Below are 21,997 nucleotides of genomic sequence, written 5' to 3'. Positions count from 1 at the left end.
GGAGATCCAAGCCAGATGGGCATAACAAAGGATAGGGCGGATGAGGGACTTATAGGTGTGGAGGATGGTGGAGGGGTCCAGGCCCCACGAACGGCCAGAGAGGAGCTTGAGGAGACTGAGTCGGGAGCGTGCCTTGGCTTGGATTGTCCGGAGGTGGGGAGTCCAGGAGAGGCGACGGTCGAGGGTGACGCCAAGGTATGTAAGGGTGGGCGTGAGGGCGATAGGACGGCCATAGATGGTGAGATAGAAATCAAGGAGGCGGAAGGAAGGGGTGGTTTTGCCTACAATGATCGCCTGGGTTTTGGAGGGATTGACCTTGAGCAACCACTGGTTGCACCAAGCGGTGAACCGATCAAGATGGGATTAGAGAAGGTGTTGGGAGCGCTGGAGGATGGGGGCAAGGGCAAGGAAGGCGGTGTCATCGGCAAACTGGAGAAGGTGGACGGAGGCTGACGGCGGCGGCATGTCCGCCATGTACAAAAGGTACAGAAGGGGGGAGAGGACGGAGCTTTGGGGCACACCGGCAGAGGGGAAAATGGTTTAGGAATCTGCGTTATGGATGGTGACATAGGAAGGACGGCGGGAGAGAAAGGAGCCGATCAGACGGACGTAGTTAATGGGAAGGGCGAAGGTTTGGAGCTTGAAGAGGAGACCAGAATGCCATACGCGGTCATATGCATGTTCGAGGTCCAGGGAGAGGAAGATTGCGGAGCGACAGGAATTAAGCTGTTCGGAAAGGAGATGAGTGAGGTGGAGGAGAAGGTCGTCGGAAGAGAAGGACGGCCGAAAGCCACACTGGGTAACGGGAAGGAGGCGGTGCTGGCGGAGATGCTGGTGGAAGCGTCAGGTGAGGATAGATTCCAGGACCTTGCTGAAGACCGAGGTAAGGCTGATGGGACGGTAGGAGGAGACGGCGGACGGCGGTTTGCCAGGTTTAAGGAACATGAGGATGCGGGAGGTTTTCCACAGGTCCGGGTAGTAACCGGTGGACAGGACTACATTGTAGAGCCTGGCCAGGGTGGAGAGGAAAGAGACAGGAGCTTCACGAAGGTGACGGTAGGTGACACGATCGTGACCAGGAGCGGTGTTGCGTTTTGTGCGGAGTGTATCAATGAGATCCTGTGTAGTGATAGGGGCATTGAGTTCTGTGTGTGCAATGTTGTCCAAGTACTGGAAACCAGGAGCGAGGGGAGGGACAGAGGTGTCAGTTCGATCGCGGATATCCGGGAAGAGGGAGTAATCGAACTGTGGATCATCGGGGATGGAAAATACATCGGAGAGGTAGGAGGCAAAGTGATTAGCCTTACTAAGGGTGTCAGGGAAAGTGTGATCATCATGGAGAAAAGGATAACAGGGGAAGGATTTAGTTCCAGTAAGGCGACGGAAGGCCGACCAGAACTTGGACGAGTTTATTGGTAGGGTAGCATTTAAACGGGTGCATGTCTGTTGCCAGTCCCGGCGTTTCTTAGCCGCGATTAAATTACGAATGTGTCGCTGGAGTTGCCGGTGGCGTCGTAGTGTGTCCAGGTCACGCGTGCGGAGGAAGGCACGGTAGAGACGACGGGATTCACAGAGGAGGAGGACGGCCTGTGGGGGTAAGGTAGGACAGTGGGGGTGGATGGCGACAGTAGGGACGTGGGCCTTCACCGCCTCAGGCAAGGTCTGCTGGAGAAAGGAGGTGGCATGGGTGACATCGTCAGGGTGGTGGTAGGTGAAGGGGTGGCTATCGACCTGGGTGGTAACGGTATCCCGGTAGGCATTCCAGTCGGCACGGGAATAGTCATGGACATACTTAGGGGGAGGGTCATGACGAGGGTCGGGGGGGGGGGGGCGACGACCGTCTGAAACGGTGAGGAGGACAGGGAGATGGTCGCTACCAAGAGGCTCCAGGACATCCACAGTTATGCGGCCAAGGAAGTTGGGGGAGGAGAGGATAACATCAGGAGTGGAATTGGATTCGGGACGGGTGTGCTGGGGGATGGGGATTAGGTCGCCTTGAAGGGAGGAGAGGAACCGATGCCACCGCCGTAACTGGGCGGCGGAACGACTATGGAGGTTGAGGTCGGCGGTGATCACGTAAGAGGAGAAGGTACGGTCGATGTGGGAGAGGAAGTCGAAGGGAATAGTGGCGTTGGGGTGGACATAGATGGTGGCGCAGGTAATGGTAAGGCCGGGGAAGAAGAGACTAAGGATCAGGTGTTCGGTGGGGTCGGGAAGGAGAGGTTGGAGCCGAACGGGGATCTGGCAGTGGTGACCAATGGCTACTCCGCCACGCGCAGTTGGGAGGGGATTATCGGAGCGGTGGAGGAGATAGGGCGAAGTGTGGATAGAGTGGTGGGGTTGGAGGAAGGTTTCATTAAGGAGGAAGGCATCCACGCGGTGGGTGGCAAGGGTGTGCAGGAAGAGGTTCTTGTTGGCGGGAAGGGAGCGGATGTTGTTGAAAAGGATACGTTGCTGTCGCTCCATGACAGGGATTTAGACGAGGGTGTCAAGGCGGGAGAAGGTGAAATGGGCCTGGTTGCGTACATTTTGAGGTGGAAAATGGAACGGGCGGCGAGGGATACCTGTTGGAGAGTGTGGGGGCGCTGAAAGGGATGGACATTCTGGAGGACGATGGTGAGGAACCAGATGATGTCCTCAGCGGTGGTGGGGGGGGATGAAAGGAATTTCCAGGAGGGGTGGGGGCGTCCAGAGGACGGACAGGGACGGTGAGTTCAGGAGTGGTCGGAGGGGGTCGGGCTTTACACTTTTGGGAGTAGGTGGGATGGGGGACATTGCAGGTATTGCAGGAAGGAGGGGATTGGAGGTTAGGGCACTGCCTGAGGAAGTGCACTTGCCTGCAATGCGGGCAGGTGGGGGCCTCACGGCACTCAGCTGTGGGGTGCGCGTTATAGCGCAGACACCTCTGGCAGTGCAGGGATTGAGGAGGGGAACGGGAGGGGTCGATCTTGTAACGCTGGTTGAAGAGGAGGGCACCCTCCTTCAGGAGACGGTCAATGGAGGGGGCGTCCTCGGAGAAAACCCGCATAAGGCGGGTGGGGCCGGCCGAGTTGAAAATGCGGCGGACCGCCCGCACCTCCAGCATGAGATGCGCCTTGAGCTCCGCCAACACCTCCTCCTCTGTGATCGACGGACTGAGACGAGTGATCACGGCAGTGAGGGTCGGTGGGTGACGCGGGGGTTGGGGTTGGCGGGTAGGAGATGGGGAAGGAGCAGGGGTGAGGGGGGCATTGGGGCCAAAACGGGTGATGGGGAGGCGGGAGAGGATGTCAGTATGGAGGGTGGGGCTGGGGAAGGAGATGAGAACGGAATCCCGTCTGGGAGTGAGGAGAGAGATAGGTGCACCAGGGAAGTGTCGGCGGAGGAGGAGGGAGAGATTCCAGGTCTCTAGAAGGGAAGGATCGGGATGGGAGAGGAGGTATTTGTAGAAAGAGGGGGGGGAGGAGTAGGAGGAGGAGGAGGAAGAGGTGGAGGGAGCAGGGCCAAGTGGGGAGACATCCATGGCACCCTGGGGGGGGGGGGGAAGGAGGACGGGGCGGGGCCTTTTTGGGGGCGGAGGAGGTGGTGGTGCCACTAGGGCGCTTAACGGCGGCAGAAGGGCGGGTGGTGACAAGAGGGAGGGGAGCTATAGGGAGGTGGTGGGAGGGGACAGGTCCCAGCATGGACGCAGCAGTCGGCGCCAGAGACGGTGACGGTGACGGTGACGGTGACGGCGACGGCGGTGATGGCGAAGGCGACGGGGAGAGCTGGGCATGAACAGTGGCCCGATGGGCCACCACCCTAGCCGGAGCTGCAGTGACAGGCTGGGGGATTGGGGGGAAAGGATCAGATCGAGAGGAGCGGGAGGAAGAAGCTGGAGAGGGGGCGACAAAGAACGAGGGCGAAGGGAGAGTGAGAAGAGGTGGGATGGAAGGAGGGGGGTGGGACTGGGCACACCACGTTATAGTGGTGGAGGCGGCAGAAGGGGAAGTGTAAACTATGGCGGTGGTGATAGCGGTGGCGGTGGTGGTGGGGGTGGACATGACGTCAGGGAGAAACAATAACGCACAGAACGAAAAGGAAAGGACACAAACAGGGGACAGACGAAGACCAAGACGGAGGAAGACGAGGACGGAGGAAGACGAAGACGGCCAAAGACCAGGGTCGGACGGCGACGGCGGCGGCGGCGGCGGCGGCGGCGGCGGCGAGCACCGGCTGGCGGCGACCAGGCGGCGGCGGCGGCGGCGGCGGCGGCGAACAGACGGACGGACGGACAGACGGACAGCAGGCAGCAGCGGTAGCGGCGGCGATGGACAGCGAGCAGGCAGGCAGGCGGACGGACGGACGGACGAACGAACAGCTACAGCAGTAAGCGGCGGGCAGACAGACAGACAGACAGACAGACAGACGGACACAATCTTCGAAGACGGAGATTCCAACCTGAGAGTAGCCCAGGCTTTGCAATCTGACGCCTTCGAATGAGGGGATCCAACCCTCTGATCTCGTCCCCAACTCTCTTGTGGTTCCCTTTTTAGGTATTCCACGTCGACGTCTGCTCGTAGATACGTATCGTCGGTAGGTTTTCCGGCTTTACTTCCCGACGTGACAGCGACGATTCTCCGATGCTATTACTGTGAGTGTTGTAAATATCGCTTTTATTTAGTAATTTGACCGGATAAAACTCTCCCCTTTTACGATTACGACAGCCTGCGCCACCTTTCGGAGGGAGTGGGGACGTCAAAAAGTCACAAAAGTTCATATTAAGCAGTCCGTAAAACACGTAAACGTTCACTTAAGTTAGCGTGTTAGTTAATTCCTACACTTTCTGTTAGATGGCGCTGACTCACTGCTGAATAGCTTTGGTTCCGTAAAACCTTCACTGATTAGTACTAGGTAAATGAAATAAGTACAACACTCTTGTATTTCACTTTCACTGTATATTCAATGATTAAGATGGTGATGGATGATGGTCTATTTAAAAGGTTCCTAGCCTGGAGGAATCTAAATAGTCCGCAAATGCCGATATGCAGGCGCTCTACGTCCAGATTCGCAACTAACGGCACACGACACTTTCAAAAGTCCACACGTTAATATCTGAATACCGGTACCTCTGAATTCACTCGTATCAGCAGATAATTTGAGTTTCTGCCGTCTGTATGTCCGTAAAGTACCAATATAGCACTAAAGTCCTAAAATCCCCTTAATACTCCGTTGCTACCAACAGTCAGAGATCGTACACTACATCACTTTTAATCTCCGCAATATTCTAACAGTTTATCGTGAATCTTAACACGATAAAGTCCAATCTAATTATTGTCTCTCTGACTGACACGGGTTCCCCGCTCTTTAACGAAACAATCAAGGAAAAAAGGCGGCAATAATGACGATCAGGCCTTTTTATAGATTTTTCATCACAAGAGTTTAACGTCACTGCCTTCTCCATGACGGAGCTTCCGTGGTTTGCTGTACTTAGACGTTAAACTACTTGCTGATGTACTATAATTTTTATCTGCAGTTACCGAAATTTGATTCTACACTACGTTCCCCTCTAAAAATTCTATTCTTAATCTAAAATTATTCTTTCTATAGCTTTTATCACTGTAAACTAAACCGAGGTGTTACAGACTCTCACACGTACGTAAACATCCTGTATGGTGCATCCATTCATGTCCATTGTACATTCCGACGGTCTTAGGCATTACCAGCAGGACAATGAGACACACCACACATCCAAAATTGCTACAGAGTGGCTCCAGAAACACCCATTCTGAGTTTGAACACTTCCGCTGGACATCATACTCCCCAGACCCGAACATTATTGACCACATCTGGGATGCCTTGCAACGTGCTGTTCGGAAGAGATCTCCAACCCCTCGCACTCTTACGGATTTATAGACAGCCCTGCAGGATTGCTGGTGTCAGTTCCCTCCAGCAGTACCTCAGACATTAGTCAAGATCATGGCACGTCGTGTCGCGGTACTTATGCGTGCTCGCGGGGACCATGCACAATATTAGGCAGGTCCACCAGTTTCTTCGGCTCTGACGTAGTAGGCCTGTAGAGCTGTAGTGAGAAAGTGAACAGTGTGGGGTACTCACAGGGCAGGCAGCGCGACTCGTTGTAGCGGGCGTAGTAGGCCTGGCAGGCGCAGGCGCCGGCCATGCAGCGGCTGTAGGGCACGGCGCAGTCGCGGTCCGCGTCGCAGCTGGCGCCCAGCATTCGCCACCTGCTGGGGGCGGCCGGCCGGCGCTGTGGGGACGGCACGGCGCACGACGGCCCCGTCTGCGAAACAGGCCAAGCAAACACCCTGCAGTTCTGTCTGCCACCAATACAACGTAACAGCCCTGGCCGCTCCCGCTGGCTCGTCCTCGGAACTACCATGAACGCGAGAGCCGGTGTCCGACATTTTGTGGAAATGGTATTTGCCAGCCTGGAGATAGTAGTCACACTTTCATTAATCTGCTAAAGTCGTATCTGTTCGGAACCTAGTAGTTTTGCTTAACGGCAAGTGAGTTTCCCGTCAAGGCAGAAGTTTTCCGGCACCTGTTGAAAATAAACATCTAAAAAAATATGAGATGGTAGCAGCACTTTGCAGAATAGGGCTGTTACAGGAGGAACGAAGTGACCAGTGAAAGTGCTCGTGTTCTGTTGCTGAAGGCAAATCCTTGAGGGTAGCCGGCCGCGGTGGCCGCGCGGTTCTAGGCGCTACAGTCCGGAGCCGCGCTGCTGCTACGGTCGCAGGTTCGAATTCTGCCTCGGGCATGGGTGTGTGTGATGTCCTTAGGTTAGTTAGGTTTAAGTAGTTCTAAGTTCTAGGGGACTGATGACCACAGCAGTTGAGTCCCATACTGCTCAGAGCCATTTGAACCATTTGAACCTTAAGGGTAAGCATCTTTAAAACAATTTCATGGGGTAGTTTTGGTCCCACAAAATCAAGGAGTCGCATGACAGCAACTATCACGGATGTACACTGCAAGTTGTGTGGCCTTGACCTCTTAGCAACAAGTAATTCTGAGTTAATAACGAGCATCAAAACCAATACAGGGATTAGTGAACACAGGGCTGTGGTAGCGAGATTGAGTATTCTAATCCCAAATCCTCGAAAAATAAGCGAAAAATATACCTATTCAAAAAAGCAGATAAAAATTCACTTGACGCCTTCCTGAGAGTCAATTTCCACTCATTCCAAATTAATAATATAAATATATAAATATATAATAATATAAATTCCAAATTAATAACATAAGTAGAAGGCGACCTCGGAGAAGATCAGTTTCGATTCCGTAGAAATATTGGAACACGTGAGGCAATACTGACCCTACGACTTATCTTAGAAGCTAGATTAAGGAAAGGCAAAACTTCGTTTATAGCATTTGTAGACTTAGAGAAAGCTTTTGACAATGTTGACTGGAATGCTCTGTTTCAAATTCTGAAGGTGGCAGGGGTAAAATACAGGGAGCGAAAGGCTATTTACAATTTGTACAGAAACCAGATGGCAGTTATGAGTCGAGGGACATGAAAGGGAAGCAGAGGTTGGGAAGGGAATGAGACAGGGTTGTAGCCTCTCCTCGATGTTATTCAATCTGTATATTGAGCAAGCAGTGAAGGAAATAAAAGAAAAATTCGGAGTAGGTATTAAAATCCATGGAGAAGAAATAAAAACTTTGAGGTTCGCCGATGACATTGTAATTCTGTCAGAGACAGCAAAGGATTTAGAAGAGCAGTTGAACGGAATGGATAGTGTCTTGAAAGGAGGATATAAGATGAACATCAACAAAAGCAAACGAGGATAATGGAATGTAGTGGAATTAAGTCGGGTGATGCTGAGGGAATTAGATTAGGAAATGAGACACTTAAAGTAGTAAAGGAGTTTTGCTATTTAGGGAGCAAAATAACTGATGATGGTCGAAGTAGTGATGATATAAAATGTAGACTGGCAATACCAAGGAAAGTGTTTCTGAAGAAGAGAAATTTGTTAACATCGAGTACAGATTTAAGTGTCAGGAAGCCGTTTCTGAAAGTATTTGTATGGAGTGTGGCCATGTGTGGAAGTGAAACATGGACGATAACTAGTTTGGACAAGAAGAGAATAGAAGCTTTCGAAATATGGTGCTACAGAAGAATGCTGAAGATTAGATGGGTAGATCATATAACTTATGAGGAGGCAGTGAATAGGATTGGGGAGAAGAGAAGTTTGTGGCACAACCTGACTAGAAGAAGGGATCGGTTAGTAGGACATGTTCTGAGGCATCAAGGGATCACCAATTTAGTATTGGAGGGCAGCGTGGAGGGTAAAAATCGTAGAGGGAGACCAAGAGATGAATACACTAAACAGATACAGAAGCATGTAGGTTGCAGTAGATACTGGGAGATGAAAAAGCTTGCACAGGATAGGGTAGCATGGAGAGCTGCATCAAAGCAGTCTCGGGACTGAAGACCACAACAGCAACAACAATATAAGTGTAGACCAGATGTGGCTTAAATTCAAAGAAATAGCATCGGCAGCAATTGAGAGATTTATACCAAATAAATTAACAAAAGATTTATACCAAATAAATTAACAAACGACTGACTTGATACTCCTTGGTACACAAAACTGGTTAGAACACTGTTGCAGAAACAACGAAAAAAACGTGCCAAATTTAAACAGACGCAAAATCCCCAAGATTGACGATCCTTTACAGAAGCTCGAAATTTAGCGTGGACTTCAATGCGAGATGCCTATAACAGTTTCCACAACGAAACTTTGTCTCGAAACCTGGCAGAAAATCCAAAAAGATTCTGGTCGTATGTGAAGTATGTTAGTGACAAAAAACAATCAACGCCTTCTCTGCGCGATAGCAATGGAGATATTGTCGAACACAGTGCTGCCAAAGCAGGGTTACGAAACACAGCCTTCCGAAATGCCTACGCAAGAGAAGATGAAGTAAATATTCCAGAATTTGAATCGAGAACAGCTGCCAATATGAGTAACGTAGAAGTAAATATCCTCTGAGTAGTGAAGTAACTTAAATCACTTAATAAAAGCAAGTCTTCTGGTCAAGACTGTATACCAATTAGGTTTCTTTTGGAGTATGCTGATGCATTAGCTCCATACTTTACAATCATATACAACCGTTCGCTCGACGAAAGATCCGTACCCAAAGACTGGAAAGTTGCACAGGTCACACCAATATTCAGGAAACGTAGTAGGAGTAATCCACTAAATTACAGGCCTATATCGTTAACGTCGATATGCACCAGGATTTCAGAACATATATTGTGTTCGAACATAATGAATTACCTCGAAGGAAACGGTCTATTGACATGCAGTCAACATGGGCTTAGAAAACATAGTTCCTGTGAAACACAACTAGCTCTTTATTCACATGAAGTGCTGAGAGCTATTGACAAGGGATTTCAGATCGATTCCGTATCCCTGGAATTCCGGAAGGCTTTTGACACTGTACCACAAAAGCTCGTAGTGAAATTACGTGCTTATGGAATATTGTCTCAGTTATGTGACTGGATTTGCAATTTCATGTCAGAGAGGTCACAGTTCGTAGTAATTGACAGAATGTCATGGAGTAAAACAGAAGCAATTTCTGGCGTTCCTCAAGGTAGTGTTACAGGGCCTTTGCTGTTCCTTATCTATATAAACGATTTGGGAGACAACCTGAGCATCCGTCTTCGGTTGTTTGCCGATGACGCTGGCGTTTATCGACTAATAAAGCCATCACAAGATCAAAACAAACTGCAAAACGATTTATAAAAAATATCTGAATGGTGCGAAAAGTGGCAGTTGACGCTAAAAAACGAAAAGAGTGAGGTAATCCACATGAGTGCTAAAAGGAACTCGATAAACTTCGGTTACACGATAAATCAGTCTAATCTAAAAGCCGTAATTTCAACTAAATACCTAGGTATTACAATTACGAACAACTTAAATTGGATAAAACACATAGAAAATGTTGTGGGGAAGGCTAACCAAAGACTGCATTTTATTGGCAGGACACTTAGAAAATGTAACAGACCTACTAAGGAGACTGCCTACGCTACGCTTGTCCGTCCTCTTTTAGAAGACTGCTGCGTAGTGTGGGATTCTTACCAGGTAGGACTGACGGAGTACATCGAAAAAGTTCAAAGAAAGGCAGCACGTTTTGTATTATCGCGAAATATGGGAGAGAGTGTCACAGAAATGATCAGGATTTGGTCTGGAAATCATTAAAAGAAAGGCGTTTTTCATTGCGACGAAAACTTCTCACTAAATTCCAATCACCAACTTTCTCCTCCGAATGCGAAAATATTTTGTTGACACCGACCTACATAGGGAGGAACGATCACCACGATAAAATAAGGGAAATCAGAGCTCGTACAGAAAGATATAGAAGGTGTTCATTCTTGCCACGCGCTATACGAGAGTGGAATAATAGAGAATTGTGAAGGTGGTTCAATGAACCCTCTGCCAGTCACTTAAATTTGATTCGCAGGGTATCCATGTAGATGTAGTTTAAAAGTGTTTAATATTTCTAAAATCGGCAGTTAGTAATCATTCATGATATACAAAGTTTCTAAGGAAATTCTGTAAGTATTCGCAAGTATGTTATGCTTTTCCAACCCAATTTCTTTGGTGAATCTGTGGTTTAGTGCATTTACAAGTTTAGTGCTTGGATCCGGTTTGATACCAAATACTGGAGCATTTAGCTAGCTGGAGGTGGAGTTTAATGAAAGATGTGGACTTGGCGACGTCTAACTGAAGTCAATAATTCACATTTGTTTTTGTGGAAATTTGAAGGGCGATGAACTGTAAACTGTTATCCCGTTTCTCTGTGATGTTTATCGAGGGAAGTTGCTACAACAATCCAGCTGCAAGCGGTGTATGAACTGTTAGCAGTGTACGTTTCCTAGTGTTGTGACCTCGGGACTTTGTAAATGCAACAGTGCGTTAGATATGAATTGTGGAACACTGGCAGGGCTAACATGGTCACCTGTGTTAAAGCGAGGATTTAGACCCTTATTTAGACAAGTTTCAATACCGTAGCAGTGTGGAGAATTAATCCAGATCCGACAACCAAGGTTTCGTAGCAAATGTGCAGAGCAATATATAGCATAATTATATTACTGTTGGGAGGACTTGACAGTTTGTCACTTGCCGCTACAGTGTCGTCACATCGGCTGCCTCTCAGCTGAAGACAACGCCCAAACACGGTGGGGTCACTTCCCAAGTGCTTTCCATGTAACGTGCAGCAATATTGCAAGCGGCGACCGTCAGTTACAGCGGGAACGCGAGATTCTCTGCCCACATCCGATTTTAAGTGACCAACGACCGAACTGCGGCAGGCGAAGCGTTTTGTGGCCCTCAGCTTACTCTCTTGTCCTATCCTTATGACTACCTTTTGATAGGCAATATGTCCAAGAAAACGGCGGTCAGCAACTAGTGGCAGAACTGTTAACCACGCTCGCTTTGTTCACCGTGATTAAAGCTGACCTCTGCGACCAAACTCAAGACAGGAAAATTCCAGTTTCAGCATTAAAAGCGAAATGTAGCTTTTCGCTTTCATCGGTTACCTGCAGTTATCCTCACTCTGGCTGCACAAGCTGACACGATACCAACCGCTGAGCAGTCCTGGTTGACACTCGGTTACAGGTTATAAGCGACACAAGCAGATTCCAAACGATAAAAACCATAGGAAGAAAAAATAAGCACAAATTAAAGGTCTATACGGTTATGAAAATGACATGACAAAAGCTTGAAAATAAAAAGAACTACAGTTAAGGAAATTAATTGAAAATCATAGTAATCACTCATTTCATAAAGATTAAAAAATTAAAAAATATGTCACATGATGGGTTTCAAATCCACGATCATCCGTAAATCAGGATGACACAATAACCACTTCGCTGAATAATGTTTTATTTATGGCTCCATAGGGTCAGCTGCAACAACGATATGCTGCCTTCAAAACGGCTTCATGCAACGTCGTGCGAAGCGGTAGGCCGATCTCTGTCATAATAATAATTGAATATGCTACATCCGACGCCGAATCGAGTCTTGTGAGAAAAGATCCAGTAGTCTTTGGCCACTGCTGTGTTTGAAACATGCGTTACCGTCCGTTTGTGTGTGTGTTGTTGTTGTTGTTGTTGTTGTGGTCTTCAGTCCAGAGACTGGTTTGATGCAGCTCTCCATGCAACTCTATCCTGTACAAGCTTCTTCATCTCCCAGTACTTACTGCAACCTACATCCTTCTGAATCTGCTCAGTGTATTCATCTCTTGGTCTCCCTCTACGATTTTTACCCTCCACGCTGCCCTCCAATACTAAATTGGTGATCCCTTGATGCCTCAGAATATGTCCGACCAACCGATCCCTTCATCTAGCCAAGTTGTACCACAAATTCCTCTTCTCCACAATTCTATTCATTACCTACTCAATAGTTACGTGATCTACCCATCTAATCTTCAGCATTCTTCTGTAGCACCACACTTCTGGTGTGGTTATCATGCGCGATAAAATGTGAAGTACAAATGTGGACCCAAACACTTCAAGAAAGGAACGCAGACAAGGAACTGGGAACGAACTGACCATTTGTTGTGACAACTGACTAACGGCGAACAGTGTGCGCGTGATGTTGAGCACTGTGATTGGAGGAAGACAGTTCCAATCCGTGAAGTAATTTTAATCAGACTATGGTCTCCTGCGCCACACAGCAATAAGAATGCGTGGATTCTGGCCGCAGCCACGAGTAGTACTCGCGAGAAACTACAGCGTTTCCTAGTGAGAGACGAAAGGAAAGTTTCAGGTGGAGATAGGTTTTCGTCTTTACAAGGCTCAAACGTTTTTGATTTTGTAGTATATTTCCACTATTTGGTGTCAGCTGCTTTCAGAATAGTACTAGGGACTTGTCGACTCACTTCCACGGCGTCTCATTGCAGTCCGCTGGGCCAGAGGAGGCCCCAAGCGATATAAGGTGCCTATCCCATGACATTTGCTAAGTCACTGTGCGTTACCGCAGGGCGTCCTATGGTATCGCGTGCCAGGAAGACTTCTTAAACTATGGACGTGACTACAATAACGTTATTCTGTACACATGTCACTTAGGACTGACAGATACCACCGAAAATATTGCTTCGACGTTACTAGCAACCGCACCATTTACATAAGTGTGTACAGGCGTATCTAAATAGAATAACTCCATGACGAAGACTGTTGTAACAGCTGCAAAGGAGGTGCTTAGTGGCCGAAATGTGTAACTACTGACTACAAGCTTTCAACGTAGCGTTATGAGAAAACAGAAGAAGAAGATAATCGAAGAGTTTGAGATGCTGAGCATTAAGGAGACTGATAAGAGGTGTTCGGCATAATAGACGAGGAAAGGAATGTGTGAAAGACACGAAAAGGGCAGCATGACAGGACTTCACGGAATAATTTCATACAGGGGGCAAACATTGTGGAGGAATACAGAGATTTGAACATATCCAATTAAAAATTGAGAAAATTTCGTGCAAGTGCTATTCTAATATGAAAAAGTTCGCTCAGTTGAAGAAGTCGCGGTGGACAGTGTTAAAACATTAAGAAAGCAAAAGAAAAAAAGAGAGGAAGACTGGAGAAGAACGCGCTCTTTTTTCAGATCTAATGAACGTCATATTTTTGTTCAGCCATATATATCTTTACTTTTGTTTCCACAGTTTATCATTTGTTTGATCTAACGCATATACTATGAATTTACTGAATAGCTAGTAGGCTAGTAGAACTAAAACATTCCTTACATCGCAGACACTAAGGGCGCATAGCATCGTGGGTAGTAGAACCTCGTTGGGAAATTCGTCCAGGTGTGTGTGTGTGTGTGTGTGTGTGGACATTTGTGTTTCGTGGCTGTAAAGCGAGGAGACTCCCTGGAACACTATCTTTCGTAAGAGCGTCCGTGGTCCGTCCCACGCGTTATGCAAATAAGAGTCCAGTTGCTGGACAGAGTGAGAGAGAGAGAGAGAGAGAGAGAGAGAGAGAGAGGCATTGCAGCAGACCGCAGCGCACAGCATCCTAGGCAGCACCGTTACAAAGCAGGACCCTCTCTCTACAAGGAGCAGCACCTCAACTACCTTTTACTCAGCTACACAACTACTTTACACGATAGGCGCTACTCGCAGATACACTACTGGCCATTAAAATTGCTACACCACGAAGATGACGTGCTACAGACGCGAAATTTAACCGACAGGAAGAAGATGCTGTGATATGCAAATGATTAGCTTTTCAGAGCATTCACACAAGGTTGGTGCCGGTGGCGACACCTACAACGTGCTGACATGAGGAAAGTTTCCAACCGATTTCTCAGACACAAACAGCAGTTGACTGGCGTTGCCTGGCGAAACGCTACTGCGATGCCTCGTGTAAGGAGGAGAAATGCGTACCATCACGTTTCCGACTTTGATAAAGGTCGGATTGTAGCCTATCGCGATTGCGGTTTATCGTATCGCGACATTGCTGCGCCGCCCGGGGTGGGCGAGCGGTTCTAGGTGCTACAGTCTGGAACTGCGCGACCGCTACGGTCGCAGGTTCGAATCCTGCCTCGAGCATGGGTGTGTGTGGTGTCCTTAGGTTAGTTAGATTTAAGTAGTTCTAAGTTCTAGGGGACTGATGACCTCAAAAGTTCCATAGTGCTCAGAGCCATTTGAACCATTTGACATTGCTGCTCGCGTTTGTCGAGATCCAATGACTGTTAGCAGAATATGGAATCGGTGGGTTCAGGAGGGTAATACGGAACGCCGTGCTGGATCCCAATAGCCTCGTATCACTAGCAGTCGAGATAACAGGCATCTTATTCGCATGGCTGTAACGGATCGTGCAGCCACGTCTAGATCCCTGAGTCAACAGATGGGAACATTTGCAAGACAACAACCATCTGCACGAACAGTTCGACGACGTTTGCAGCAGCATGGACTATCAGCTCGGAGACTTTGGCTGCGGTTACCCTTGACGCTGCATCACAGACAGGAACGCCTGTGATGGTGTACTCAACGACGACCCTGGGTGCACGAATGGCAAAACGTCATTTTTTCGGATGAATCCAGGTTCTGTTTACAGCATCATGATGGTCGCATCCGTATTCGGCGTCATCGCGGTGAACGCACATTGGAAGCGTGTAATCGTCATCGCCATACTGGCGTATCACCCGGCGTGATGATATGGGGTGCTATTGTATACACGTCGCGGTCACCTCTTGTTCGCATTGACGGCACTTTGAACAGTGGACGGTACATTTCAGATGTGTTACGACCCGTGGCTCTACCCTTCATTCGATCCCTGCGAAACCCTACATTTCAGCCTTTCTGGATACAAAAAATGTTCGACTGCTGCCCTGGTCAGCACATTCTCCACATCTCTCACCAATCGAAAATGTCTGGTCAATGGTGACCAAGCAACAGGCTTGTCACAATACACCACTCTTGATGACTGTGGTATCGTGTTGAAGTTGCATGGGCAGCTGTGGCTGTACACGCCATCCAAGCTAAGTTTGACGTAATGCTCAGGCGTATCAAGGCCGTTATTACGACCAGAGGTGGTTGTTCTGGGTACTGATTTCTCTGGAGCTATGCACCCAAACTGCGTGAAAATGTAATCACATGTCAGTTCTAGTATAAATATCTGTCCAATGAATACCCGTTCATCATCTGCATTTCTTCTTGGTGTAGCAATTTTAATGGTCAGTAGTGTATATCGCCAACGGGGTCCGGCGAGTGTTACAAGATGCAGTACGTCACTGAGATTCTTTCCCGCCCATCTGAAACTTATTACGCTTGCCGGAATCCGCAGTCTATGAAATATTCACATATATACGTAAAAGGGCATTTACTACTGTTCATTAGGCTTAAATGAGAATTGTCTAGAAGATGCTCTAATGGTCACTGCTTTGCCGTCACCTGTGCCAGTTGAAACGTTCGTTCTTGCATGAACTTTTCGCTGCCAGTTGGACAGTACAAGATCACTGTTGAAATCGTAGTTCAGTTTATTTGTGTCACGAATACTGCATTCGAAGCACACTCCTAACGGGAAGACATCGAACAGTATGCCCTGGTCCCACCTAAATCCGCGCTGTTTGCGTCGCAATAACACGCAAAGTTGTACACCTCTAAAATACACTCCTGGAAATTGAAATAAGAACACCGTGAATTCATTGTCCCAGGAAGGGGAAACTTTATTGACACATTCCTGGGGTCAGATACATCACATGATCACACTGACAGAACCACAGGCACATAGACACAGGCAACAGAGCATGCACAATGTCGGTACTAGTACAGTATATCCACCTTTCGCAGCAATGCAGGCTGCTATTCTCCCATGGAGACGATCGTAGAGATGCTGGATGTAGTCCTGTGGAACGGCTTGCCATGCCATTTCCACCTGGCGCCTCAGTTGGACCAGCGTTCGTGCTGGACGTGCAGACCGCGTGAGACGACGCTTCATCCAGTCCCAAACATGCTCAATGAGGGACAGATCTGGAGATCTTGCTGGCCAGGGTAGTTGACTTACACCTTCTAGAGCACGTTGGGTGGCACGGGATACATGCGGACGTGCATTGTCCTGTTGGAACAGCAAGTTCCCTTGCCGGTCTAGGAATGGTAGAACGATGGGTTCGATGACGGTTTGGATGTACCGTGCACTATTCAGTGTCCCCTCGACGATCACCAGTGGTGTACGGCCAGTGCAGGAGATCGCTCCCCACACCATGATGCCGGGTGTTGGCCCTGTGTGCCTCGGTCGTATGCAGTCCTGATTGTGGCGCTCACCTGCACGGCGCCAAACACGCATACGACCATCATTGGCACCAAGGCAGAAGCGACTCTCATCGCTGAAGACGACACGTCTCCATTCGTCCCTCCATTCACGCCTGTCGCGACACCACTGGAGGCGGGCTGCACGATGTTGGGGCGTGAGCGGAAGACGGCCTAACGGTGTGCGGGACCGTAGCCCAGCTTCATGGAGACGGTTGCGAATGGTCCTCGCCGATACCCCAGGAGCAACAGTGTGCCTAATTTGCTGGGAAGTGGCGGTGCGGTCCCCTACGGCACTGCGTAGGATCCTACGGTCTTGGCGTGCATCCGTGCGTCGCTGCGGTCCGGTCCCAGGTCGACGGGCACGTGCACCTTCCGCCGACCACTGGCGACAACATCGATGTACTGTGGAGACCTCACGCCCCACGTGTTGAGCAATTCGGCGGTACGTCCACCCGGCCTCCCGCATGCCCACTATACGCCCTCGCTCAAAGTCCGTCAACTGCACATACGGTTCACGTCCACGCTGTCGCGGCATGCTACCAGTGTTAAAGACTGCGATGGAGCTCCGTATGCCACGGCAAACTGGCTGACACTGACGGCGGCGGTGCACAAATGCTGCGCAGCTAGCGCCATTCGACGGCCAACACCGCGGTTCCTGGTGTGTCCGCTGTGCCGTGCGTGTGATCATTGCTTGTACAGCCCTCTCGCAGTGTCCGGAGCAAGTATGGTGGGTCTGACACACCGGTGTCAATGTGTTCTTTTTTCCATTTCCAGGAGTGTACAATAAATTAACATTTTTCACTCACACTGGACTTTAAAATCAATCACAGTATTCTTAAATAATAAATTAAGTTACTTCTTAATAAAATATGATTATTCTACTCATCAGGGAAGACGTGCCACAATGTGTGGTGGAAAGAAATGCCTTATAACACGAGTCTCTGCTGCCGTTAACTCCAGATGAAATTCAACGTGCAGTATTGATTACCAGAATCTCTTTGTAACGTGTAGCAATACTCAACGTCAGCATGTTGAGCACTTAGTACAACAGCCGTGACAATAAACAAACGAATCGTATCCAAATCACGTGCTGGCTTAGATTTGTAATAATAGTCTAAACGAGTACTTGATTTGTGACGGTACGCATCGGTACACAGTACCAGTACGACTGACGAAAAAAAAATTGGAACAGCAGATTTTTTAGATGTGGCAGATAGAACTTAATTTTTTACCGGTAGAAATCAGGTAGTCACTCTTTTAAAATGTTCACAAAAGCCTTAAAATAACGCTTTAAGAAGTCTAAATTTCAACACCCTAACCCGAAAGATCACAGGAGAAGAATCTTTCTTTTTTTTTTTTACAAATCAAGCAGTGGGTTAGACATTTATGGAATCACTTCTACTGACGAAGAGACAGTGATTTGCGGCACTGTTATCTGTATACTATTTGATCAAGTGGCACACATATTACATCGTCAAAGTTCTCTTAGAAGCTTCTTTCAAATGGCACAGAAAAAATGTACAGAGTTCCACTAGAAAAAAAAACTAAGCCGTTTTCGTAATTCGGCAACTGTAAAAGATAAAAATTAGGCGCGAACATCACGAAATTCGCCGTATTGTGCACTATAACTTGGCGAAACCCGTACCTCGACATATTTATTCATTCTGGATACATTTGCGGTTGTCTGGCTGCCTCATACTCTATGTAGGTTGGCAGCACTCACAACTTGCACAAAAAAAAGATCAAACAAGAACACTGTAACCTTGTGCTGAGTGCGGAAGGCATATCACTGTATTGCTGTTTTTAAAGTGAGGTGAAGTATAAATTACGCCATTGCAGCGCAAGGAAAAGTACCTTCAAAAAAGGCATAAAATTGCCGAGTGTTAATGAACAACGAAGTTTCTTTCGACCTTAACCTCCATTAACAAAGAAAGAAAAAAGCAGTGGTTTGCAGAATATGTGAAAAAGAGACCAAAATACCGTACGTAAATTACACACCAACTTTATGAAGAAATACTGTTTTTAACCTATAACAAACAAAATGTGCAAATATATGCATCCATACCTTCAAAATGACCAGAGAAGATACTTTGTAAATGAAAGCGAGACGCTTCTGATGTAAAATTCTCTTTAATTAACTGCAGTAAAATTATGACGGAGAAACCAATAATAACTGATATTTTTATTTAAATTGCATTAAAAATGTCTTAACTTTGCAAAAATTCATGCCATCAAAGTACCGCAGTGTGGGCACCAATCAGCACCATCTCTGCTTTTCGATCCACTTTTTATTCTTTTCAGTAGTTTCCTATAATTTGTTCGCGTCGAACTTAATTTCTCTACTAATTGAAGTTTATGTGCATCTGGGTAAAGTTTCGTATATTTCGACCACAGCTGACCATAGTGTTTTGTTTCTTCACGATTGTTACACTCATTTCATTTAACACACCTTAAGGCTGCCAAAACCCTGCATGCTTCCAGTAATTCAGAAATGACCGTGCGTTACGCTGATTTACCACTGATAATACAACAAATCGTGCGAAATAAACAGTTTAGCTTACGGTACTAAGCTGATAAATACAGAAAATTTCACCCAGAGACTATAGGCGCTAAGCAATTTCCTCAATAAAATCTAATCTCAGTAGATCCGTCAATATATTGCACAGGGTTGGCTTAAGGGTTGGAAACGGCTGGTGACGGACAACTAAAATAAGTACCATACATCTGACGTTCAGCTGAAATCGATCAATTAAATACGGTGTGAAAGTGAATATTAGCCTACGTTACAAGTCTGTCTGTTATCATAATGTTTATTTGGCATTCATATTCGCCGGGACCGCAAACTCACGAAAAGCTTGTCACAGTTCAACCTAATCTAGAGCTCAGGCCTCGTCACAGGTCAGTCACTATGTTTACATGCGGCACATCTTTCGAAACACGAAAACCGAATTTCGGAAACCGTTTTTCATTGCCGTATTTACATGTTAAGGTCTGAAGCGGATTTGCTGGCCCAGTTAAATATGTTACCTGGAAAACAGCTGTTACAGTTTCTGATTTAGTCAGCGCAGTCGCTATTTCTCTTCAATTGGAGGAGGGCCAAGCAGCTTCAGTCTAATATTTCTAGTGAACACATGGTGCGTAGTGGGGCGATCACACTGTTGGAGAAATAATGCTGTTTACTGGATAACCGGTTTCAACACACTAAAGGTGCCATCATCGGATCTGAATGTAAATTAACATTCATAAATCGTTTGGATATAACGATACATGAGGCACACCAGCTGATATAAAATCATTGTCACAAAAAATAAAGAACAACTGCTCTCATGGTCATTCATTTCCATAAGATATCTGAAACCGCAGCCACAAGATAAAACTATTTGGTACATGACCGCTGCTCGACTAACAACGGCCGCCATCACACAGTTGTTTTTTATTTTTTTGTGACAATCATTTTATATCAGGTATTCTGCCTCATGTATGGTTATATCCAAATGGTTTATAAATGTTAATCTACATTCAGATCCGATGATGGCACCTTTAGTGTGTTGAAACCGGTTATCCAGTCAACAGTATTTAAGCGATCTTGACTTTTGAATTATTTCTACTAATATTTCTACTTATCCCTCACCACACAAAAAGCCACTCCGTCTATATTACTCGAAAATTTTTAAAAACAAGACGAAAACTGACAACTAAAGCATGTTTCAAAACCACTTGCGTTTACATGGGAGCGAAAATCGATTGCGGAATTGGTGAACCGGCATCTAGAAGCGGATCTCCAGGATCGATTTTGAAGTGTTACATGACCACGCAGAAGCAGTACTGGGAAATAGATTTACGAAATCCGATTTTGAGAGCCCCATGTGAACGGGGTGAATCTTTCACCTCAACCAAATCGACCTATTCCATTCGAACGGCATTTGTTCCGTACTCACTTTATCGATTCATCTGACAGTAGAAGTTACTGACAGGCGCATAGTACTACCTCTGAGCTATTTTCTGTCGCGCCGTCTGCTAGAAGTGAAAAAGCTTTTTAAAACGTTACAGACAACTTGATAATATGGTCTTAGACGCAATGCTCGAAAGAGGGGTTCGCAGGAGTAGGAACATGTCTTAATTTAGTCCGCATTTTCCTTAGGTAGTATTTAATGGAGATGCATACTATCCGAAAAGTAGGCAATGAAAGGTCGTGCAAGAGTCATTTGATAGCGATCAGGTAATCGGGGCGAAGTAGATCGAGTAGCTATGTCTTAAACGATGTAGCCACCAAGGTCTAATCCGCTGTCTACTGCGTGTGGATTACAGGTGACTGAGCAGTGTTGCGGCTCGCGTTGGTGCTGTTTGTAGGTTTCCGCCCTCTGTTGAAGGCCAGACGGTATCGTTTAGTTGGCATGATTACAGTTGTTTGTCTTCTTCTCGTGTTGACTGGCGCCACTCGGTTTCGCAAGCACTGGCTGTCCGCTAGTGGCAGCAGCGGTGGTTATCGGTATGTAGAAACTGTTGCCCTATCTTTGGGGCGACATCGTTGTTTTTCCGTGTCGTGTGAGGGGGTCAGTTCGGTTGGGGACTCAGGAGGAGACAGGTCCGGGCAGTACGATAACACGCCGGGACCGCTGGCGGCACGCATGGACTGCCGGATGGAAGGGCTGTGGTCACGAGGGTGCACGACCTCGTCGTAAACCGGTTCCAGCAAGCTTTAAGATGAGTGCATTTCAATCCAAGTAGAGAAACCTCCTCCATTGCGATATCTCTCGATTCTCCAGTGACTTGGGTTCGTGTTTCTGCTCGTAGTGTCGCCGAGGCGAAGAGCAGCGAGTGGAGTGCTTGGGGAAGGTGGATCTGATTAGCTTTCTTCGACTTTTTATTGCTATTTACTGCGTTCAACTTGTTGCAATTTGTTAAGTTCAACCAGCGGTAATTTTTCTTGCTCGGTGACCGCTAACGCCTCAGTTACCTGCCCTGGGGGTTAGTGTATGTAACGGCAGTGTACGTTTCCTCGCCTTGCCGCTGTTGTCCGGTAAGGCGTGTAGTTTTGGCAGCTTTCTTGATTGTAGGCCGGTTGGTGATTCTTCTACTCTGGTGGTAGTGATTCCTTTCTCGTTCTGTACACTGTAAGCACAGCATTCTGGGGACGTAGTGTAGACCGCCGGTTCCGGCTTTGGCGTATTGTTCCATCGTTGCATTTGGTTTATCGGACGTTAGGTAACTTCAGCAAGATTATCATTAGTCATTAGTTAGACTGCCACTAGCCTCAGTTACCATC

General features: G+C 47.4%; 1 protein-coding gene across 1 annotated transcript in view; it reads right to left on the bottom strand.

Moving 5' to 3' along the window:
• Positions 1-6,204, bottom strand: part of LOC126416629 (nucleoprotein TPR) — a 195,626-nt gene extending 189,422 nt beyond the window's left edge. The window contains exon 1 of the mRNA XM_050084391.1: positions 6,076-6,204. Coding sequence (XP_049940348.1) covers positions 6,076-6,196 — 121 coding nt within the window. The 5' untranslated portion in view covers positions 6,197-6,204. The remainder of the gene's footprint in view (positions 1-6,075) is intronic.
• Positions 6,205-21,997: the final 15,793 nt, after the last annotated feature.

Source organism: Schistocerca serialis, chromosome 1 (assembly GCF_023864345.2).
Source record: "Schistocerca serialis cubense isolate TAMUIC-IGC-003099 chromosome 1, iqSchSeri2.2, whole genome shotgun sequence".
NCBI classification, from domain to species: Eukaryota; Metazoa; Arthropoda; class Insecta; order Orthoptera; family Acrididae; genus Schistocerca; species Schistocerca serialis.
This window is presented reverse-complemented; position numbering and strand designations above follow the sequence as displayed.